Here is a 23,586-nt window from a genome sequence, read left to right on the forward strand (position 1 = left end):
AACAGGTTTTGCCTTAGTTCAGCTAGTGCTGAGTTATTGTTGGTGGCTCTGGGTTGGGGGCAAAGGCCTGGGCTGGGAAACAGGGAGAGAAGAAGCGAGTTGAATGGATACTGTGCTTGGACCTATGAGTTGAATAGTCTTCCTTGTCAGCAGTTGATTTGGAAGTTAGTTTGGATGGGGTGCCTTCTCTCCATTCTAATGTGACCAGTGAGCTACAGAGCCCAAGTCCTACTTGTGGAACCTTTCATTCTTAGGTGATTGTGTTTGGCCAGAAGAAAAGTAGAGAACCGGGGCAGTCATGCCTGAAGTTCCTGGTTACCATGAAGTCTAGAGAATTTGGAATGCAGATGGGGCCTGGATCACAAGAGCTACAGCATTTCATCAGCCTGCCAGGCAGCTTCAAGAAGGTTCTCTAGTCTATACTTGAACACCTGCACAGGCCAGGGCCACATGTGCAGAGCATAGGCCCCTTCTCCCTCGGCTGAGACATCATGAGCACTGGCTAACTCAAATACACTAACTGAGACCAACATATTTTCTTGGAAAATATAACATAAAAGACAATACATAACAGGAAAGACTTAGAGGATTAATTCATTCCACAAATATTTGTCCAGAGCCTACACTGTGCCTTGGCACATGAGGAGATTAAGATACTCCAGTCGTTGTTATTGTTCAGTCGCCCAGGCATGTCCAACACTTTGCTACCCCGTGGACTGCAGCACGCCAGACCTACCTGTCCATCACCATCTCCCAAAGTTTGGCCAAGGTCATGTCCATTGCATCAGTGATGCCATCCAGCCATCTCATCCTCTGATGCCATCTTCTTCTGCCCTCAATATTCCCCAACATCAGGGACTTTTCCAATAAGTCAGCTGTTCACATCAGATGACCAAAATACTGGAGCTTCAGCTTCAGCATCAGTCCTTCCAATGAATATTCAGGGTTGATTTCCCTCAATACTGACTAGTTTGATCTTCTTGCTGTCCAAGGGACTCTCAGGAGCCTTCTCCAGTACAGTTCAAAAGGCATCAATTATTTGGCATCCTGTCTTCTTTATGGTCCAACTCTCACAACAATATGTGACCACTGGGAAGACCATAATGTTGACTATATAGACCTTTGTCAGCAGAGTAATGTCTCTGTTTTTAAACACACTGTCTAGGTTTGCCATAGCTTTCCTGCCAATAAATAAACATCTTCTGATTTCATATTCTTGCCTGGAGAATCCCATGGACAGAGGAGCCTGGTAGGCTACAGTCCACGGGGTCGCAGAGTTGGACACGACTGAGCGACTTCACCTTCACCTTCTGATTTCATGGTTGCAGTCACCATCCGCAGTGATTTTAGAGCCCAAGAAGAGGAAATCTGTCCCTACTTCCACCTTTTCCCCTTCTATTTGCCATGAAGTAATGGGGCTGGGTGCCATGATCTTAGTTTTATTGATATTTAGTTTTAAGCCTGCTCTTTCACTCTCCTCCTTCACCCTCATCAAGAGGCATTTTAGTTCTTCTTCACTTTCTGCCATTAGAGTGGTGAGTGGTATCATCTACATATCTGAGGTGGTTGTTTCTCCTGCCTATCTTAATTTCGGCTTGTAACTCATCCAGCCCAGCATTTCTCCTGATGTACTCAAGCATATAGATTAAATAAACAGGGTGACAACAGACAGCCCTGTCATACTCCTTTCTCAATCTTGAACCAATCAGTTGTTCCCATACAGAGTTCTAACTGTTGCTTCTTGACCCACATACAGGTTTCTCAGGAGACAGGTAAGATGGTCTGGTATCCCTATTGCTTTAAGAGCTTTCCACAGTTTATTATGATCCACACAGTCAAAGGCTTTGGTGTAGTAGATGAAACAGAGGTAGATGTTTTTCTGGAATTCCCTAGTTTTCTCTACAATCTAGTAAATGTTGGGAATTTGAGCTCTGGTGCCTCTGCCTTTTCTAAACCCAACTTGGACATCTGGAAGCTCTTGGTTCATATAATGCTGAAGCCTAGCATCCAAGATTTTAAGCATGACCTTACTAGCATGGGAGATGAGTACAACTGTCCAATGGTTAACACATTCTTTAGTACTACTCTTCTTGGGAATTGGGATGAGGATTGACCTTTTCCAGATACTCCAGATTATTTTCAAATATCAGCAGATTCATCTCAGTTATAAGCAGTGAAGAAAGTGGAAAGGAAGAGGACATTTGTTCTTTTGAAATTTCTCTGCAAGGGAGATGGGAATGAAACACAGTCCATGCAGCAGGGTTCCAGGCACCCCTAATCATAAGGAGAGCTGTGGTTTCAGGTAAGTTTTACAGTCTTTCATTGTGTTCCAATTTGTCAAATGTGAGGGGAGGGGCCTGGAAATAAAAATTCTTTAAGATATGATTTTCTATGGTCACAGAATATGATTCCTGCCCTCAAGAGATTTAGGAAGGTACAAACTTAAATTTAGCACAGCAGAAAAGTAATCCGTAAATGGTCCAGCGTCATGCCATCTACTACAGAAGCCACTGGTTACATGTGTCTACTGATATTTTAACTCACTGACATTAAATAAAATGTAAAAGGCAATTCCTCAGTCATAGCAGTCACATTTCAAGTGTCCAACAACCAAATGTGCCACTGGCTGCCTTATTGGACAGTGCAAATGTAGAGTATTTCCATCACTGCAACAAGTTCTGTTTAACAGCACTGATATAGCACTGCCCCAAGGATGTCACAGAGAACACAAAACTTATTCTCCATGCCTCCTAGGCCTAGACTCCTCACAGCTGTCCAGTTGTGACCAATGCTGACCTTCACAGACAGCAGGCAACTCTGCTTTGGCCTGCTCAGGGAGCTCAGCTACTCCACACATACTCTTACTGACTGCTCCTTTGATCTTTCCCCAGGGCCTTTGTGAAAGTCAGAGCTTCCTGGTCCTTTCATAAAAAATTCCCTTTTAAACAGACCTATGAATGATCTAGATAATTCTGCAATGCATGCATCTTTTAGAGCTCCCTGGGCTCTTTGCCCAAGAGGTATGGTATGCAAAGTCTAACAGAGACCAGGGTGATTGATCAGTGAAAGTCAGTATTGTATGTATGAGTCGGGAGAAGCAAGCACGGCCAGCACAGAGGAGAAAGTCCTTATATGCTCCCTCCACAGCACTATTAATAACATGAAAAAATAATTATCCAATTTAATCCCAAAGATTAAAAAGATTTCAAATCAAAACACAGCAAATAAAGGAAAGCAAAACAAAAGAACAGCGAGACAGGCGTATGGGCTCTCCAGGGTTGCTCCAGCTCGTGGGATGGGTATGGGTGTGACTGAGTGAGTGTGGTGAAGTGTGTGCGTGGGGGTCACGGGGGTATGAGTGGGAGTGTAGGGAGGCTTGGAGGCAGGGTGGGTTGAGGGCTAGGCGAACGTGCTCTGACTCAGAGGATTCTCCCCTTGCTTCTCTCAGCGGGGAGAGGAGAATTTCACTTGTGTCAAACAACCTCATGCCCAATTCCTCTGAAAGGGGGCGGGGAGGACAGTGTCATAACACAGAGAGTGTTAATGGTTGCTATTTTAACAATCTAAACTCACTACCCCCAGGGCGCCAGGAGAAACTAAACAGTCTTAACTGCAAAGGGTGCAATTTTTAAAAAAAAAAAACAAATAAATAGCTGAAGGCACACTCACACTGAACTTGTGCCCAACTCGGTGTCAATCAGCAAGTTTCCACTGAACGCTGGACAAGCCACCCCTCCTCTTCCCAAAAGAACACAGAAAACAATGGAAGTTCAGTTTCGGGGCAGCTGGATGATTTTATGGATTTTGTGCTTCCCAGTTTTTTTTCCCCCACTTTTCTCCTTTCTTCTCCAGCGAAGTTTTTCTTCCCTCATCCAGCCACTGCTCCCAAGATCATTTCTTTCGAATGCATCTCCCTGGCTCTGGCCCTCAGTCCTATGCTGCTTCTACTTCGTGTTCCCACACAGGAGGCCAGACCTACTGACCCGGGCCTCCAGAAAGGCCTGCCCCATCTGTACAACAAGAGCATCCCACCTGCCATGTGCCCCCAAGTGGAGACTGAAAAAGCAAACCCAAATGGACACCAAATTATGGCTCCACTTGCCAAAATTCACATTTTGATAAGCCACATGCTGAAAAATTCTATTGTTCTAGGCTTAGGATGTGGTCTAGGCACATACTTGAAACTAGCCAAAGATGGTCACCAAGTCTTAGTATAAAATCCTCATCTCCATCCTGGCCAGGGGGTACCCACTTCCCCAGACTGGACCCTGGCCCCGGATTCTGAAATAATGATGAAAGCATTAGTTTCTCAGTCATGCCTGACTCTTTGAGACCCCATGGACCGTAGCCCACCAGGCTCCTCTGTCCATTAAGTTCTCCAAGCAAGAATACTGGAGTGGGTAGTCATTCTTTTCTCCAGGGGATCCTCCTGATCCAGGGTTAGAACCTGGGTCTCCTGCATTGCAGGTGGATTCTTTACCATCTCAGCCACCAGGGAAGCCCAAAATAATGATGAGAGCTTGCATTTACAGAGGGCTTACTAGGGGTTGGGTCCTCTGGTAAGCACCTTACCTGTACTAATTAATTTCATTCTCACAGCAGTCTTTGAGGCAGGAACTATTAATATTGCCTCACCTACCTGCTCACAGACAGATACAATCTCACCTACTCATACAGGCACCTCAAACACGCTCACACTGGCATTGCAATCTATTTGCTTTACAACATTTTGCTGGTTTGTGCCATATATCAACATGAATCAGCCACAGGTATCCATATGTCTCCTCCCTGTTGAACCTCCCTCCCCTCTCACCGACATCCCACCCGTCTAGGTTATCACAGAGCACTGTCTCAACACAGGTTGAGCTCCCTGCATCATACAGCAAATTCCCACTGGTTATTTTACATACAGTAATGTATATGTTCCCATGCCACTCTCGATTAGTTCCACCCTCTTCCTCCCACACTGTGTCCAAGTGCGTGTCCACTGAACGAAGCCTCCATGCTGTCTCTTTAGCATTGAGTTCTTCAAAGTCTCCCCGTCAAAGACTCTCCACTGACATCTAGAATGCCACTGGTTGTTAAGTGTTCACCTTATCTTCTGATAAAGAGAGAAGCCCCCTGGAAGGGCTAACTCAGTCTTCTTCCCATCAGGTGACAGTGACAATGGGAGAGCTGAGTGGCTGGGAAAGAGGGGAGGCTGTGGGATATGAGAGAGAGGAAAGGGGGTGCACAAAGATGTCTAGGGGTGAACACAAGCGTCACCACCCCATGTTTGCAGTGGGCTGGATGTACAGAGTAATGTCAAATTCTTGGGCATATAAGATCCTTTGAGATTTAGGCCTTCATCAACCTGACCTTTTCAACCTCTTCTCTCCTGCATGGTCCACACTCACTCCAGTCACACCAGCCCCTCATGGTCCTGGGCATACCCTCCCCTTTCCCCTTCTCCTACTGGCAAAGTCCTATTCATCTCTGAGAACCCTCCCTGATGTCAGATGTGGACTTCTCTCTGAGGCACGTAGCTACTGTAGAGTCTCTCTCTCTCTCCCATCTCTGCCTGCTGGGCCTCTGTCCATACCTCTACAAGGGTACTCATCACATTATGATGTCATGATCTCATTATGCCTGTCTTGCTAGACTGTGAGCTTTCTGAGGCAGAGACTCTGAAACCTCAGGACCATACACGGGACCTGTCTGCAAGCTTGTACTCAGTGAACGCTTGTGAAGTGAATGGATGAGTACATGAATGAAAGAATGAGTGGATGTGCACCATCAACTCTGGTTGGGAGACTCCCTTTCCTGGGTTCCTCTGGGTGAGTCTGTGCAATGTTTCTCAAAAGGGTCACCACTGGAATCTGGAGTAGAGCACAGCTTCACTGCACTGTGTTTCTTTGTTTTTGTTTAGGTGCTAAGTCATGTCCAACTCTTTTGTGACCCCATGGATTATAGCCTGCCAGGCTCCCCTGTCCATGGGATTTCCCAGGCAGGAATACTGGAGTGGGTTGCCATTTTCTTCTCCAGGGGATTTTCCTGACCCAGAGATCAAACCTACGTCTCCTGCATTAGCAGGCAGAGTCTTTACCACTGAGCCACCTGGGAAGCCACCAAGGAAGCATTGTGTTCCTACCCAATGTGAAACATTGAGCATTCCTGGTTCCCACCCACTAAGTGCCAAGGTCATTCCCCAATCAGTGCGATGACCAAAACATTTTCCCAACATTTCCAAAGCCCTAGGAGAAATGGTGGGGAGGAGGTGGTGGTGATCTTTTCCGGTTGGGAAACAGCACTATAGCCATCATTTCCTCCCCTGATCCCAGTGGTCTGAGAGGCCCCCTGCAGGAGGGTCAGGCTTTTTCCCTGCATGAGGTACTGGATGACAGGTTCCAATCAGAATGTTAGTAAGAAAGTCAGGCATGAAGCAGCCCTGGCCTGCTAACGGGAATCATGGCAGGCTAACTAGCACACAACAATACAAAGAATCCCACTCAACATTTTTATGACTGGGGGCAGTGGGAGGGGTAAGGCCTCGCCTCCAAAAATCCCTGTGAAGCTTTCAAGGCAGCCCAGAGACTATGACCTTGTCTCTGAGTGCATTCACAGCATCACCCCCATGTTTCTGCCAAGAAATCGCTCTGCTTTGAAAACATCAGCATCACTAGGTATCGCCCTCACTCAGGGCACCTCTGAAAATCTAATCAGAAAGAAAACAGAAAAGAAAGGCACAGGTGATGCCATTTATTTTATCCTTCTGCCTGACATGCACTGAACTTGTCACCTGTTTCCTTTAGACCCCTCCCCCCACACACAACTTTTCCTTGAGGCTGGAGACATATGGTCTGTGTCTGAGCACCCAGCGGCTGTCACTGGGTTCTATGGGAACAAGTACTGAGTTTCAGGCTTTGCCTTCATTTTCTCTTAGTGATACAATCTGGGGACTGAGGATTTATGTTCTTTCTCTCCCCTGCTATACACTGCCATATATATATCTTTAGACTTTTCAAAACCATTCCTTTAGACTTTTCAAAGCAATTTCCCACATCAACTTGGTCTTCACAGTTAATGCCAACCCTCAGAGAAGGTAGAAATCATCACACTCGTTTTACAAGTTGAGAAAACGGGCACAAAGATGCTAGCCAGCTCTGTGAAAGTCCCATGGGGAACTGGGGAAACAGCAGGGTTAGATCCCATGTCTTTTCTGGCTCTGTGCCTTCCTCTCCACCACCCTGTCTTGATAGTACAACACACCCTCACCTGGGGGAGGGAATGCATACCCCCAGGACTGGAGCTCTCTCTCCATCTCAAATGTGGTCCTGATTCTGGATGCCAAATGGGCCCTCTGGTCAGTAATACAGACCTGAAGCCAGATGGCTTCATTCAGATGCCAACACACTCTGCAGCCTGGAAGTCAAAGCTCCACAAATGCCCCCAAATGCCTTCTTACTAGTTCCAAGGGCATAACTGGAGAACAGAGAGCATACCCTTCTCCAGGCTTTGGTATTGCTCTGAAAGTGAAAGTCGCTTAGTCGTGTCTGACTCTTTGTGACTCCATGGCCTATACAGTCCATGGAATTCTCCAGGTCAGAGTACTGGAGTGGGTAGCCTTTCCCTTCTCCAGAGGATCTTCCCAACCCAGAGATCGAACCCACATCTCCCTCATTGCAAGCGGATTCTTTACCAGCTGAGCCACAAGGGAAGCCATTGGTATTGTTCTGCCTTGTGTAAAAACAAACAAAGAAAACCCAGACCAGATGAAACCAAACACCCAGAAGGCTAAAATAATATCATGCATGCATGCATGCTAAGTTGCTTCAGTCGTGTACTCTTGTGCAACCCCATGAACTATAGCCCATAAGGCTCCTCTGTCCATGGGATTTTCCAGGCAAGAATACTGGAGTGGCTTGCCATTTCCTTCTCTACAGGATATTCCTGACCTAAGGATTGGACCCACATCTCTTACATCTCCTGCACTGGCAGGCGGATTCTTTACCACTAGTGCCACCTCAGAAGCCCAAAATAATATCAACAAGTAAACAAAAATAATCCAACTCTTTGTGACCCCATGGTCTGCAGCCTGTCACACTCCTCTGTCCATGGTGGCTCAGCAGCAAAGCAATTTGCCTGCAATGCAGGAGATGTGAGTTCAGTCCCTGGGTTGGGAAGATCCCCCAAAGGAGAGCATGGCAACCCACTCCAGTGTTCCTGCCAGGAAAATCCCAGGGATACAGGAGCCTGGTGGGCTACAGCCAGCAGCATCTCAAAAGAGTAGGACATGACTGAAGCAACTGAGCACCCCATCAAACAAAAATAGTCTCAAAACAGCCGTATGCATATATACAATCTTATGCTTGATTGTAACACTTAAAGGTCTTCTGGTCACCTTTTGCCTCCAATCATAACTACCCAAAACAAATGAAAATGTAGTGTCATTTAAATATATGCTATGCTGGGAAATACAACTGACACACCTAAAACATAAATGTACAGTTGAACTGATGATTAGCGAGCAAACATCCCTGTAACTACCACACAGATCAAGAAAGACAGCAATGCCAACACCCCAGAAGGCTCCATCCTTCTCCACTGGACGTAACCAGCATTCTGACTTTTGGGACAATTGTTTCCTCGGTTTTCATTATAGTTGTATTACATTTATGCACCTCCCTCTACAATATAGTTTAGTTTTGTCTATTTCGACCCTCATGTTAATTGAATTGTATTATGTGTATTTGTGCACGTAGGTGCATCTCATCTTACTCAGCAGTAGGCTTGAGGTATAATATATTGACTTTCAAAAAACTTCTGCTCCCCCTCAACCTAGTCCTCTGTGACAACCTTGAAGGGTGGGAGGGAGGTTCAGGAGGGAGGGGATATGTGTATACCTACGGCTGATTCATGTTGATGTATGGCAAAAAGCAACACAAAATTGTAAAGCAATTACCCTTCAATTAAAAATAAATATTTAAAAGACTTCTGCTCCCCTTATTTGCATCTGGAAGTACCTCCTTGTACCTAACTTTTTCAGCTGAAGCTCACTTTTGCCCACTGTTCCCCTTTGGAGATGGAAGGAGAAAGCTGATCAGCATGCTCTAAAATCCATTTATCTTTCTGAAGTTTGTTGAAGTCCCTTTGATCTTCCTTTCACCAGGCTCAGTAATTTCACTTTCCTTTCAACATTGCCTCATAGGTTTCATACTCTAGTTAATCCCTTAGTAATCTTTCTAATAAAACCATACCAAATAGCTCCAGACATGATTGCCCTCAAATAGCAATCTGAGAGGAGGCCAGGTAAAGGGAAACAGGGAAACAGTCCTACCCCTAAGGACTTCTCCAAAAGATAACAAAACCTGCTGGAAATCAGCTCCTAATACATGATGTTCTCTGAAATTCCCTGGGAAACATTAATAAGGAATATGTCTATCTTTCAAAACCTAGCATTTCACACAGTTATCACTCGGACTTATTGCTTGTCATGTCTGTCACTGTCAAAGATGATGTGGTCTCCTTCATCCTATGAAAAATATGCTCAGAAAACCAACATTTGCTAGATTCTTCACCAGTCTCTTCTCATATTTCTTTTCCATTGTCATTTCCATTTAAGAAAGAGACATGGTACAACATTCATGAACCTGGAAGACATTCTGCTAAGTGAAATGAGCCAGGCACAAAAGAAATATACTGCATGATACACAGAAATACACACATACACATGATACACAGAAATATACTGCATGATTCCACTTCTATGAGGTGCCTAGAGGAGTCAATTCACAGACACAGAGAGTGGAATGGTGGTGGCCAGGAGCTGGGGGAGGAGAAATGGGGAGTGGTTTATAGGAATAGAATTTCAGTTTGGGAAGATGAAAAAATTCCCGATATGGATGGTGGTGAGGGTTACACAATATAAGTGCATTTATTGGCACAGAACTATACAATTGAAAGTGATTAAAATTGGAAATTTTATTACAATATATGTATACTTTATTCCATAAAAATTTTCACAAATAAAAAGATTTTTAAAGAGAGGGAAGGAAGAGGGAGCAAGGGAAATAGAGAAACAAAGTGAGGAAGAAAGCAAGCCACATTTCCCTGCTCCTTCTGCTCCCTAACCCTAATCCCCCATTTTCCACCTATTAAAATAATGAAGGAATACAGCTTATAAAAGGTAGGGTGGTGAGTGTGGACTCTGATTTGACCTTAGATCCCTGACGGCATGATCTCATAAATGTGAAGACATCAAAGCTGCATGAATTTGCTAAAGGACAGAAAAACTAAACTTGCAGGGACACTTACCTTATCTCTCTGTTTTAAAAATAATCTCCACTCCCAAGTTTGATGTCTTTCCCCTTTCTACTCAATTAAAAAAAAATATCCAAAAACCTTCTTCGTCCCCCTCCTGCAGACAATTTGGATTTATCCATTTCTTTTAAATATACAGTATATATACTTCATAACCTCTCTCCAATTCAGGGAGTGCAGCCCTAAAAAAATATAACCCTGTTTTAGCAGCCACACACCTATTGCTGGATCACTTCCCACTCTCTGGGTCTTAGTGTGTATGTGGCAAAGACAAGAGACAACACATCAAGATATTTCTAAAATAGACTACATTTATGGCCAAAAAAATGGAGTCTTGTGAGGAGGTGGATTTTGGAACAGATTTCAATAACTGACACCCCCAGTCCGCCAGTTTCTAAAATCACTTTGAGGGAATAGCTGACAGTGTAAAAATCTAGATACAAAAATCAAGAGGAAAATCACTCTAATAAAGACCGCTATTTATCTTAGTGGCTGCAAATAATCTGGTAAAATTTTGGATTATAGTCATTTTGCATCCAAAACCCTGAAGTGAAACCCTTTGGCTCTAGGCGACAGATAGCAAGGATATTCGGTTACTTCTGTAACATATTGGTTTTAAGTTAACACCACCAAAGTGAAAAGCTTGAGAGCTGGCAACTCATTCTAGAAATCACTGTGCCTTCTGCCACGAATAAAGAACTTATCTCTGACAATACAGAGAGGCTTGTTCTCCGCAGGACTATACAAAAGGTAAAGCCTGATGGGAAGAACTGACTCACTTGAAAAGACCCTGATGCTGGGAAAGATTGAAGGCGGGAGGAGAAGGGGACGACAGAGGATGAGATGGTTGGATGGCATCACTGACTCAATGGACATGAGTTTGAGTAAACTCCGGGAGTTGGTGATGGACAGGGAGGCCTGGCGTGCTGCAGTCCATGGGGTCACAAAGAGTCTGACATGACTGAGCAACTGAACTGAACTGAAAGCCTGATTTCCTTGGCTTATTCTTTCATATCTCCCCCACCCCATCCAACCCCCCACCACATCCACCCAGCTCCTGCCCCTGTGGTTAGTGGCCTCAGGATCTCCTCACCACCACCACTCACTACCATCAGATTCTGTTTTCTAAATCTTGTGTGCTGGTCAAATGAAAAATGATTAATAAGACTCACAGACTTAGGGAATGAACTTACAGTTGCCGAAGGGAAAAGATAGTACGGGAGTTTGGGATGGACATGTACACTGCTATATTTAAAATGGATAACCAACAAGGACCTACTGTATAGCACAGGGATCTCTGCTCAATGTTATGTGGCAGCCTGGATAGGAGGGGAGTCTGGGGGAGAATGGATACATGTATATGTATGGCTGAGTCCTTTCACTGTTCACCTGAAACTATTACAACATTGTTAATCAGCTATACCCAATATAAAAATAAAGTTTTAAAAAGTGATTAATAAGAGTTATCACCTCCAAAGAGAGATGACTTTATCAGGAATCAAAGTCTGAAATAAAAAGATGAAGCTTTAAGAATAACAGCATTTCGGGTACCAGGTAACTTAGCAGGGAAGAAGGGTGGAAGAGGAGGAGTCTGACACAATGCTAGCTGGACAGGTCATAGGAAATGCAGGTAAGCATCTCCTGTTCTGCTTACTCAGAAAGCAGGCCCTAATCTCTGGATCAGCCCTGCAACCAGGAAGAAATCTCCCTAAAGGACATTTTACTAATCCTTTCCTCAAAATACCCTAGATGTGACTCTTATTTCAAACTAAGTTGAAAACAGACTAAACTGAAAACACTGATTTTATTTCAAACTATGTTGATTGCTTTTCCCTTTGAGAGTTTCATTTGTTTATCAGCAGAAATTCCTGGGCTAATTCCGAGAAATGCCATTCATTTCTCGCCAACAAGTCATGGACAGTGGGTGGGGTAAAGGGGTGAGCTCCCCACGGAGGGTCCTTCTTTCTGGACCTGACAGCCAAGGGCTCTGAATGTGGAGGATGGCAAAAGAGAAAAGCGTTGGGTGGGAACTCTGGGAGAGTAGGGAGGCCAGCCAGAGGGAACAGTGAGTACATGTCACTGCAGGGTTGATCTGAGAGGAGTGTCACACAGGCAAAGTATGTTTCCGGTGTGCTTGTGCTCCCCATTACCAGAGAAACAATGTTGTCAAGTTGCCCACGGCTCTCTGCAGATGTGCAGGGGCCTCTTCTCCAAGATTTTGCCCAGGACTGCTCTCTGAAGGCTGTGCTCCTGACCTCCTTTATCAAGCTTTCCCCTGGGCCCTATTACCCTATGTCATCCACCATTCAAGTACTTGTTTAAAATGCAGAATACCCTCAACAGTCCAAATGAATCAGAAATTTTAGTGTAGGGCAGTCTGCATTTTATCAAATCCCTTTAAGAATGCTAAAGTTTGGGTAACATGAATTTGAGGTCCTGTTCTAAAACAGCTTGCTACTCGAATGAACTTCTCCAAACTAAGATACTATATTTACCAATAAGTGTTAGTTGCTCAGTCGTGTCCAATTCCTTTGTGACCCCATGGACCATAACCCACCATGCTCCTCTGTCCATGGAATTCTCAATAGCTTGTTACTACAAATAGCTTCTAGAAATGGAATGGCACAATCCAAAGACTTCCTAAAACATATACTAAAGAACACTAATCTTTCAAAATGCTCTACAAATAAAAAGGTCCAAGGAATTCTGTGGTGGCATGAGTTCAATCCCTGGTTGGGGAACTAAGATCCCACAAGCCATGCGGCACACACAGCCAAAAATAAGTTCCATGGCTGAATAAGTTTGGAAAATACTGCATCCCATACTCTCACTTATAGATCCATAATGCATATTAATATTTTAAAGGCTCTGAGAAGTCCTGTATTAAAAGAAACCTATCTTTAAAAAAAAAGAAACCTTTTTATCTTTCTCTAATCCAGAAACTCTCGAGTTTATTTGACCATATAAATGTTTTCTCTAGTTAACCCTATCATTATCCCATAAAATTATGTTCCCTGCAGCAAACTTTGGGAAACAGTGTCTTAACCCAGAAGAGTGATTGTAATGGTGGAGATTTTTAAAAATATAACAAGCACATGGAAGATTTTATTTCAGACAAATGGGGGTTTTCAGTATTCCTCAATAATGCGCCACCTTCTTCACCTCTGCGTGGGGCCAATTTTGATTAACATCCATAGAAAGAAAGAGAAGAGCTGTGCTCTACCATGACAGAAAGCCATACCTGTCCTAAATGTCTTGTTCTTATATGGCATGTTTTTTGAAGTCGCTCGGTCGTGTCTGACTCTTTGCAACCCTATGGACTGTAGCCCACCAGGCTCCTCTGTCCATGGGATTTTCCAGGCAAGAGTACTGGAGTGGGTTGCCATTTCCTTCTCCAGGGGCATAAGGGCTCCTCAAATACAAATAGGAAATCATATTCTTTTTAAAAAAGCAACTAAATCCCCAGGGTTTACCAGATACAAAGATCACCTGACCTGGTAGAAGGCAAGCTAAGTGCCACTTTCCTGGAGAAGTTTTAGCCCTTTATACTCTGCAGTGTTCAAGGAACAAGTGTATGAGGAAAATAATGGAAATAAAGCATGGAAGATAGTGAAAGAGGTCTAAGAGTTAATAGGGCAGTCAGTATAGATATGGAGGGCCTACTGATCAATAGCGAATATCTCTGTGGCCACGTCTCAACAATCAGTATAAGAATGCTAACAATGATAATAACAATAACAACAGTAAAGTATAACCTCTGCTATCCCAGAGACCAACATCCCAGAATCCTCAAGCTTTTGGATAGCTCTGGACTCAGAAAGAGTTTTGTTAAAAATATATCAATCTTTTGAGAATTCTCTGGCAGTCCAGTGGTTAGGACTTGGTACTTTCACTGCCAATGGCCTGGGTTCACTCCCTGGTCAGGGAATGAAGATCCCTCAAAGCCATATAAAACAAATCTTTTGTATGAAAAGAAATGACCCTTGATTGATCATCTTGTATACTATGACTTTTGTAGTTCCCTTACTGAAGGAAAATAAGATGCTAATTAGCTGTTACTATGTAAAAGGAGTTGATCTTTTTCAATCAAACCCAGGAGGCAAGTGAATACAGAATTCAGAAAAGAGCAAAAAGAGCAAGAAGAGCACAATGGTGATCAAAAATGGATGATGGCAACAGTAGCAATCAGCAGCAGACATGAGGTGGCAGCAGACATGAATCATAAAAAAATGAGATGGTTTTAAATTTTGGAAGTGATTCCTCAATAAGTTAAACACAGAATTACCCTGTGACTTAGAAATTCCACTTCTAGGTATATACTCAAAATAACAGAAAACATATGCCACACAAAAACTTACACCTGAATGTTCATAGCACTATTAACAATAGCCAGAAGGTAAAAACAACTCAAATGTCCATCAACTGATGAATGTATAAGCAAAATGTGGTATATCTATACAATGAAATATTACTCAATCACTAAAAGGAATAAATGCTACAACATGGATAAATCTTAAAACATTATGCTAAGCGAAAGAAGCCAGATGCAAAAGGTCACATATTTTATGGTTTCATTTATATGAAATGTCCAGAATAATAAAATCCATGGAAACAGAAAGCAAATCAGTGGTTGCCAGGGGCTAAGGCAGGAGGGTAATGGGGAATGACTATTTAGTGGGCACAGAGTTTCCTTTTTTGAGGTGGTAAAAAATTTCAGGAACTAGGTTAGTGGTGATGTTGCACAACATTGTGAATGTTCTTAATGTCACGAATTATACACTGCAAAGTCATAAATTTTATGTTACGTGTACTTTACCACCACAACAACAAAAAGATACATTTCCCTCTTGAACTTTTACCCTTTAAAAAAATAAACAATTGGAGGGAGCTAAAAAGACTTGTCTACTTGATTCCTGAAACACTGGAAGTCACAGACATGGAAACAGACATAGTCCTACAATTAGACTCCTCTTTTTATACAAACGTACAAGAATACAAAGTGGAGACAGGGCAGCGATTACAGACCAAAAGAAAAGATTCAGAGTGGCTGAGTGATGTGCAACCCTCACTCTAAACTGTCCAAGGCCAAATGCCACATAGCTACCTCCTATCTTACATAGTTTGTTTCTGCTAGAGTATAGACTTGTGTTTTTCAAACATGTTCATATGTAAGTGGTAGATAAGAAAATGATATTGATATAAAATAGCAATTGCAAAAAAAAAAGAAATTGCATTGGTTCAGACATGATTTTTCTCAGCAAATTCGTATTTTGCAGTCAAGAGACAGTAACTAGATGCCAAGTATACACTAACACAACTGAAATTCTGTAAACCACGAAAGGACACAGTACTCTATCCTATTGCTATTCACCACACATTCTTCCTCTTGGCTTGGTTTGGCCATATGCTTGGTCTTCCAAATGCTTATCACATGATTCTGATCTTGGGCATTTTTCTCTTGTCTCTATAACTCAATGGCTTAAACCCTTTCTTATACCTCCTTCCTTCAAGCTAAAGTCACCATTTTAAAGGATGAAGTCTCTACTTACTGTAATATTTTTTATTAGAAATCTAAGATGCCTTTTAAACCACACTAGTATTTTATTAGTATAGTTGTTTTATTAGTACTCTAGTTATAAAGTTGCACAAGTTCAGAATTGTCTGCTCCAATTTTGTTTTTTCCCTAAGCCCTGTTATTTTTCAGTGTACAGTTTTGCAGAATGGGAGGATTTTCAGAAAAGCACATATTGCATTATAGCAGAAATGCCTATATTTGCTAACTAGCTCTCCTGTTGAGAGAGAAATGGCATAGGACTTCCAGCATCTCCTTATGGGAGCACAGGGCATTTGTGGAAAGGGTGTTTCGTTAACCTAACTGGAATGTGAAAGACTGGGGTGAGGAGTGCCTCTCGTGGCAAAACCACACTGTCACTCTCTCTACTAAAACCATATCATAGAACTAAACCTCTTCACATCTAGCCTAAAGGAAACACTAGATTAAGTCTCTGGTAATAGATCAAGTCAGATATTTTGGCAAATTTATAACAGCTCTTTAATGACCCAGGAATGTTGGACTACTTCTAATGGAACCAAAATTTATCCATTCTGAATAACAAATTATTAATGGAATGACTAATTAAGAAAACTGTTACATAATTTCATGATTTAGGCTCCTAATCACCACAAAAGTCATTTCTTGGTGATAAAATTGTACATGAAGAACAGAAGGAAACAAGTCATATTCTTTCTCTCCCCCTTTCCCCTTTACCATTCAATTCCCTTCAAAAGAGAAGATATGAAATTCCATTTCCAACAAATATCTCTTTAGGGATAATAGATTGACTCCTGCTTAGAGACTGGGATGAATTTAATGACCTTTCTGACTCCAGTACAGTCTTGACTTTCTTATTAAGAATGCTCTACCCTTCCTGTACTACCAGCCATTTTGGCCGCAGTAGAGCCCTGTAGTATGTGACGAAGACTTAACCTCTACCATGGAGACCAAGGGAAGTGCTGGAGAAAAAGTTTTCACTTGCTTTTCATGAGAATTGATTTAGATTTCTCTTTGGTAATTCTGGAAAAGTAGTCTGCATACACTGATTTCCATGGTTCAGCAGGAGCTACATGAGATAAGCTCAAATGCAGGTGAGAACCTTGGAAATTTCAAGGGGTAAGAAGTTTAGAAAGCAAGAGCCATGGGATACACAGAAACAGACAGGGGGGTAAAGTCTCCTCTGTCTCCTCCAGTGGAAGATGGGCTCTAGCCATGGCAGGTAGGACCTTCCCACCAAGTCCATCACTACCCAGTAAACACTCCCTGAAGTTGATATGGCTGTAAGATTGCATACAAAACCTTGGATATATGGCTCCCTTATTTGATTTCCCTTTTTGATATAGAACTTGCTCATTACCTTGGCTTTAAATATTCTATTTTTCAGTGAAGATGTTTTCATCACAGTGCTTTCCATTGGGTTAAGACACAAAACTAGAGCACCTTCCTTTGACCAAACATTCCTGTGGCCCTGAAGGCATGAGTTTCCTCATGCCTAATAATAATTGGGGTGGAAGGAATATAGAGAAGTCATCACATCCACTGCCCTGTCTCAAAGCAAAACTATGCCAACTCTATCTCAGATGGATGGATATCTCTTTATTTCCAGAAACATGCAGTAAAGAGACTAAAATTCTCCTTAGTCATTTATTCTAGGATTTAACAATCACTGCGTCCTAAAGTTCTGTCTTTTATCAAACTCCATTCTTCTCTGCTATAGTTTAAACCTGTTTATTCTTGTTTTATCTTCAACAGAAAGAAAAAATTGCTGATTTGCATTCCAGGTCAATATGGCAGAGTGAGCACGAGAAAATGCTGTGCTATTTTCCAAAGAAGAGTAAGAGATGAAATATAAAAGTAAAAAATAAATAAATAAAACTTTAAAACTGCAAAATCATCCTCAGAAATAAAAGGAAACTCTATTAAATAAAACACAGGCAAAAGGAAAGTACAGCAATAAATGAGGGCCAACACGATATGCTCCACTGGCCATTTGGACCAGATATAGATAGCTATATCCACGCAGCTGGGCAAGAACTACGGCCTACAAATGGCTTCCTATGTAAGTCTGAGGACTTAGAGTCACACTCTTCACAGGTAAACAAGGGCTGACATAGTTTGCCCACCCAAGTTCATTCTCTCGCATGGACTGACTGACCAAGAAAGGTAGCTGCAGCTGAGGTCCCAATCCAAGGAGTAGCCCTGCACAAGAAAACAGAGGTAGAAGCAGACTATCCAGAATGATGGAGTCCAAGGTGGGACAACAACATACGACCTGGTTTAACCATGAGAAACGATGGGCTGGAAGAAGCACAAGCTGGAATCAAGATTGCCAGGAGAAATATCAATAACCTCAGATATGCAGATGACACCACCCTTATGGCAGAAAGTGAAGAGGAACTCAAAAGCCTCTTGATGAAAGTGAAAGAGGAGACTGAAAAAGTTGGCTTAAAGCTCAACATTCAGAAAACGAAGATCATGGCATCTGGTCCCATCACTTCATGGGAAATAGATGGGGAAACAGTGGAAACAGTGTCAGACTTTATTTCTTTGGGCTCCAAAATCACTGCAGATGGTGACTGCAGCCATGAAATTAAAAAATGCTTACTCCTTGGAAGAAAAGTTATGACCAACCTAGATAGTATATTCAAAAGCAGAGACATTACTTTGCCGATTAAGGTCCGTCTAGTCAAGGCTATGGTTTTTCCTGTGGTCATGTATGGATGTGAGAGTTGAACTGTGAAGAAGGCTGAGTGCCGAAGAATTGATGCTTTTGAACTGTGGTGTTGGAGAAGACTCTTGAGAGTCCCTTGGACTGCAAGGAGATCCAACCAGTCCATTCTGAAGGAGATCAACCCTGGGATTTCTTTGGCAGGAATGATGCTAAAGCTGAAACTCCAGTACTTTGGCCACCTCATGTGAAGAGTTGACTCATTGGAAAAGACTTTGATGCTGGGAGGGATTGGGGGCAGAAGGAGAAGGGGAAGACAGAGGATGAGATGGCTGGATGGTATCACCGACTCGATGGACATGAGTCTGGGTGAACTCCAGGAGTTGGTGATGGACAGGGAGGCCTGGCACACTGCGATGCGTGGGGTTGTAGAGTCGGACACGACTGAGCGACTGAACTGAACTGAACTGAAGCTACAAGGCCTGAAAAGGAAGGACTTATGCAAGAGAAAACCCATGGATGATGTTTCAGACAAAAATTTTAGAAAACAAGGGGAACTTTGGAACTAAGGAAAGCTATCAAGAAATCTAACAAAAGTGAGAATTCACACCTGAAAATATGCATAAACAATCAGAAATAGACTTTAAATATTTAAATACCTTAAAGCAATAAATAAGAGAACAAGACCTCAAGAAACAATAACAGGGGTTTACAAAATGGCAAGATGTAGATATTTTTTACATATAATTAAAAAATGGGTGGAAATACAGTTTTTAAAAATAAAACAACAAGACCCAACAGACAGCTTAAATAGTAGGCATGAAAAAGCTGGAGAAATAATTCATGAATTAGAAGGCCAAGTTGAAGTTATATATCATTACAGGGAGTATACAAATATATCATTAGGGGGAAAAATAAAGGAGACATTAAGAGACACAGAGCTTAAATTAAATGAAATGCAATGACATACACCAAAGACAAGGCTAAGAATGAGGAAAAAAATAGAAGAAAATATTGTTTTCACAAAAATAATGACTTGAAATTGAAGAAAAATGTGAGTCCATTGGCTGGAAAAAATCATGTGCTAAGCAGGCTAAATAAAAATAAATCATACATCAAAACACCTCCTTGTTTGCATCAAAGGAAAAAGAGAAAATCTTAAAAGCTAGAAGAAGACAGATTATGTATAGAAGAATTATAATCAAAGCAGACTTCTTATCCACAAACAAAGGAAGTCATGAAACTATTTATTAATATCTTCAAAGGGCTGAGGGAAAATAAACATGAATCTATAATTTTATACCCAGCCAAATTATCACTCAAGAATGAGGGCAAAATAAAGACATTTTTGCATATAAGGATTAAGGAATATTAGGACCACTACCTACAGAAAGAACTGTTAAAGGTTACAGTTAGAAAGAAAAATGAACTCACAAGGAAGTGACCTGTAAGAACAAGAAGGCAAAGAAAATGAACGGCTGTTTCTATCTTTTAAGTCTTAAAGATGATGATGTTTATTTCTCTCTATTTTCTCATTTCTGGGACTTATGATCTTAATTCTTTTAATACTTTCTTTTTCTCTTAAAAGAACTGCTAGCTTATACTTTCCTTTCTTCTTAGGACTTGCTTCCATTTATGCAGCTGGGGTAGATGACAGTCATCTTCCACTCTGTGAACTTCCACTCTATGCTCTGTGTCTGGGCCCTGCCCCAATTTCCTTCCTAGGGAAGAATATTTTCTCCACAGCCATTTAAATCAATTCCTATGACATTAGACCACTTTTAGACACTTCTGGGGTAAGATTTTATAAGGCTATTTGACAGGCAACCTGGCAGATGAAAAAAAAAAAGAATCCTCCCATGCTATACCCTTGTAATCCAGTTTAAACAGAAGAAGCAAATGTTGTTGTTGTTGTTGTTCAGTTGTAAGTCATGCCCAACTCTTTACAACCCCATGGACTGTAGCCCACCAGGTTCCTTTGTCCGTGGGATTTCCCAGGCAAGAATACTGGTGTGGGTTGCCATTTCCTTCTTCAGGGAATCTTCCTGCCAGGAATTGAACTCAGATCTCCAGCATTGCAGGCAGATTCTTTACCACAGAGCCAACAAGGAAGCCCAAGAAGCAAATAAACACATGCAAAAATAGTAAACCTCTCTTAGGGATTTATTTCAAGAATAACTTTAAGATTGATCACATGCCAAGTCAGTCTCTCATATATTAAAGCATATACTACTGCAACCAATACTAAGAATAATAAACCTGTGACACGGCATGATCTTCTGACATCTAGAAAGAACCCCAGATGTTCATCAGAGTGTATTTATCAAGGTGCATGCATGCTAAGTTGCTTCAGTCATGTCCAGTTCTTTGAGACCCCATGGACTGTAGCCCACTAGGTTCCTCTGTCCATGGGATTCTCCAGGCAAGAATACTGGAGTGGGTTTCCATGCCCTCCTCCAGGGGATCTTCCCGACCCAGGGATTGAACCCATATCTCTTGTGATTCCTGCACTGCAGGTGGGTTCTTTACTGCTGAGCCACTGTGGAAGCCCATTTATCAAGGTAAGAAAGCATAAGTTATAAAAGTGGTGACAAAAAGGGTTTGGGTCTCCATTGGACGAAAAGGGTCTCCATTCAATAAAATTTCTGTTCCTGTAACATTTCAGTTAACTGAGTTGTCACTGAACTCATTCCTGGCCTCAGTCCTACCATTTCTGCCCTGACACTTTTTGTTTCTCTCTTGTAAGTTCTGGAAGTTCCTCACTACTTGAAAAAAAACACCATGTATGACGGAGACTAATGGTTCTTCATGTTTTTATGGTTATGTACACCCCTTTAGGAATACCAATAAAGCTATGTATCTTCTCTAAAGGAATTTACACATATACATTGTTACACCAAAAACTGCCAACAATTTAAAAAGGTTTACTAACCCCTCAAAGTCCACCCATGGATCCCAACTCTGTCCTTGAGGGAAACAGTCAACTTATAGGACAACAAAGCTTATACTGCCCAGGTGCTAAAACGATCACTTAGCTTTTCTTAGGATTGCTGGCGGGCCCACAGGCATTTTCTGAATCATTCCATGCTTGCACTCCTCTGGTGTGGGAGCCTGGTGTCAGTCAGATATGAACAAAGTATCACTGAGGGAGCCCCTGCCTCAGACAAACACCCTAGCTGCCAACCAGGAAGGTAGATGTCCTAATAGCCTTGTGAAAAAGTATCTGCCTGCTGTCTCCTTAGCGCTGCTCTGAACAATATATACATAATAACTGTACAATCTGGAGGAGGTGACCATTCAGCCAGAAAGCAGCTTTATACTGACATAAACCTCATTGGTTCAGCTCCTTTGATTTATGAACAGCCCCTCCTCAATTAGAAGCTATGCTCAAATGCAATTCCAGCACTAATTGCGTAAGACACATGCCTCCATGCTACAACTCTCCTGGTGTCCGCTGCCCATGGCAGGAAGAGGCTGTTTATCACAGAAAAATCTCTGGGCCAAAATTCCCTTCCCTCAATTGATAGGCACCTTCAAATGATTAAAAGCCCAATGAAAACTTGTTCAGTTCAGTTCAGTTCAGTCGCTCAGTCGTGTCCGACTCTTTGCGACCCCATGAATTGCAGCACGCCAGGCCTCCCTGTCCATCACCATCTCCTGGAGTTCACTCAGACTCACGTCCATCTAGTCCGTGATGCCATCCAGCCATCTCATCCTCAGTCGAATAACTTATTAGAGCCTAGAATGTGCCCCATGACCCAGAGAGATATTGTGGGGAGGGGGTGGGAGGGGGGTTCATGTTTGGGAACGCATGTACACCCGTGGTGGATTCATGTCAATGGATGGCAAAACCAATACAGAATTGTAAAGTAAAATAAAAAATAAATAAATAAGTAAATTAAAAAAAAAAAACAGTATTTAGGGGATGATGCAGGCTGCCTGAAAATGTCCTATTGTTATTCCTGTCTGGAAGTTTCTGCTTCGGGGGAATTAGGGAGAAGGGGTGGGTTGGGTGGAAGAAAGAGGAAGGAAAACCACAGCTGGGAAAGAAAGAGGCAAACTGGTTTACCTGGGCAGCGAGGGCAGCAAAGATGAGGAACGTGCACAGGAGACAGGCAATGAAGGCTTGGACATCTGACTCTGCTGCAAAGCACATTCCCATTCTGAAAGAGAGAGGCAACAATGACAACAAAATAAATGTCTTTCAGAGGTCACTGGGATCATGCCAATTTGGGAAACAGTCCTTTAGGGACTCACTCAGACAGTGAATAATGCATTGCTGAGAAACTGAATGAAATCAGCATTTTATTTCTTTTTTTCTGATAAGTTTATTGGAGTATTTTTCTAAGGGTCACTACTACCCAAGTTTACAAAGCCTCCTGCAATCACTGGGAAGCTTCTTCTGACTTGGCTCTGTGATGTTTCTACCATTCCCTAGCTCAGCACGTCTGTTCCCAGAGCCTAGTCGGATTTCATAATCACCTGCCCAGTGCCATGGAAGGAAGGGATAATGAGTGATGGGTCCCTTGAGCTGTTACCCACCCCTAGGCAAGGAGAGAGCCCTAGCACATGGATTCTGGAGTCCATATAACTCTGCCTTGATCCAGTAAGCTGAGTGCTTCTTCTCCTCACTTCTTTTGCAAGTTAAAATTTTTCTGAGAGGAAGCTAGAGTTTGGAATTGAGCTGATTAGCTAGTATGACTAGGGGAGGGGGCGACTGGGTCCTTGTCTGATTTACACTGACAAGATCCCTAGCTCTGACAGCTTTCAGCCATTGCTAGAACAAAGGAAGACCTTGGAAACCAATTTTGCATTAAACTTTTCCATCCATAACTCATTTGAAGCAAGGGTTATATCCATCAGGCTCTGGTGAGGGAAGAGGGTGATGAAGACGATGGAGGGAGAAGATGCCTAGCACTTGAGCCATTGGCATTGGGATTATATTAACATTTTCACTGCCCTTCAGAGAGCAAAGCCTCAGTCCCCAAGGGTTAGCTGTCCATTTCCAATGCATCGGGTCAAGAATCTGACGTAATCACACCATACCAGGCATTTACTCAGTCTC

At 42.4% G+C, this 23,586-nt stretch overlaps 1 protein-coding gene across 11 annotated transcripts in view; it reads right to left on the reverse strand.

Moving 5' to 3' along the window:
* CHRDL1 (chordin like 1) overlaps positions 1-23,586 on the reverse strand; it is a 95,725-nt gene that overhangs the window by 70,279 nt on the left and 1,860 nt on the right. For all 11 annotated transcript variants that reach the window (XM_040265088.1, XM_040265085.1, XM_040265083.1 and 8 more), the window contains exon 2: positions 22,591-22,684. In XM_040265088.1, the coding sequence (XP_040121022.1) occupies positions 22,591-22,684 (94 nt within the window). The remainder of the gene's footprint in view (positions 1-22,590; positions 22,685-23,586) is intronic.

The sequence above is a fragment of the Oryx dammah genome, unplaced genomic scaffold, assembly GCF_014754425.2.
Source record: "Oryx dammah isolate SB20612 unplaced genomic scaffold, SCBI_Odam_1.1 HiC_scaffold_23, whole genome shotgun sequence".
In the NCBI taxonomy this organism is placed as follows: Eukaryota; Metazoa; Chordata; class Mammalia; order Artiodactyla; family Bovidae; genus Oryx; species Oryx dammah.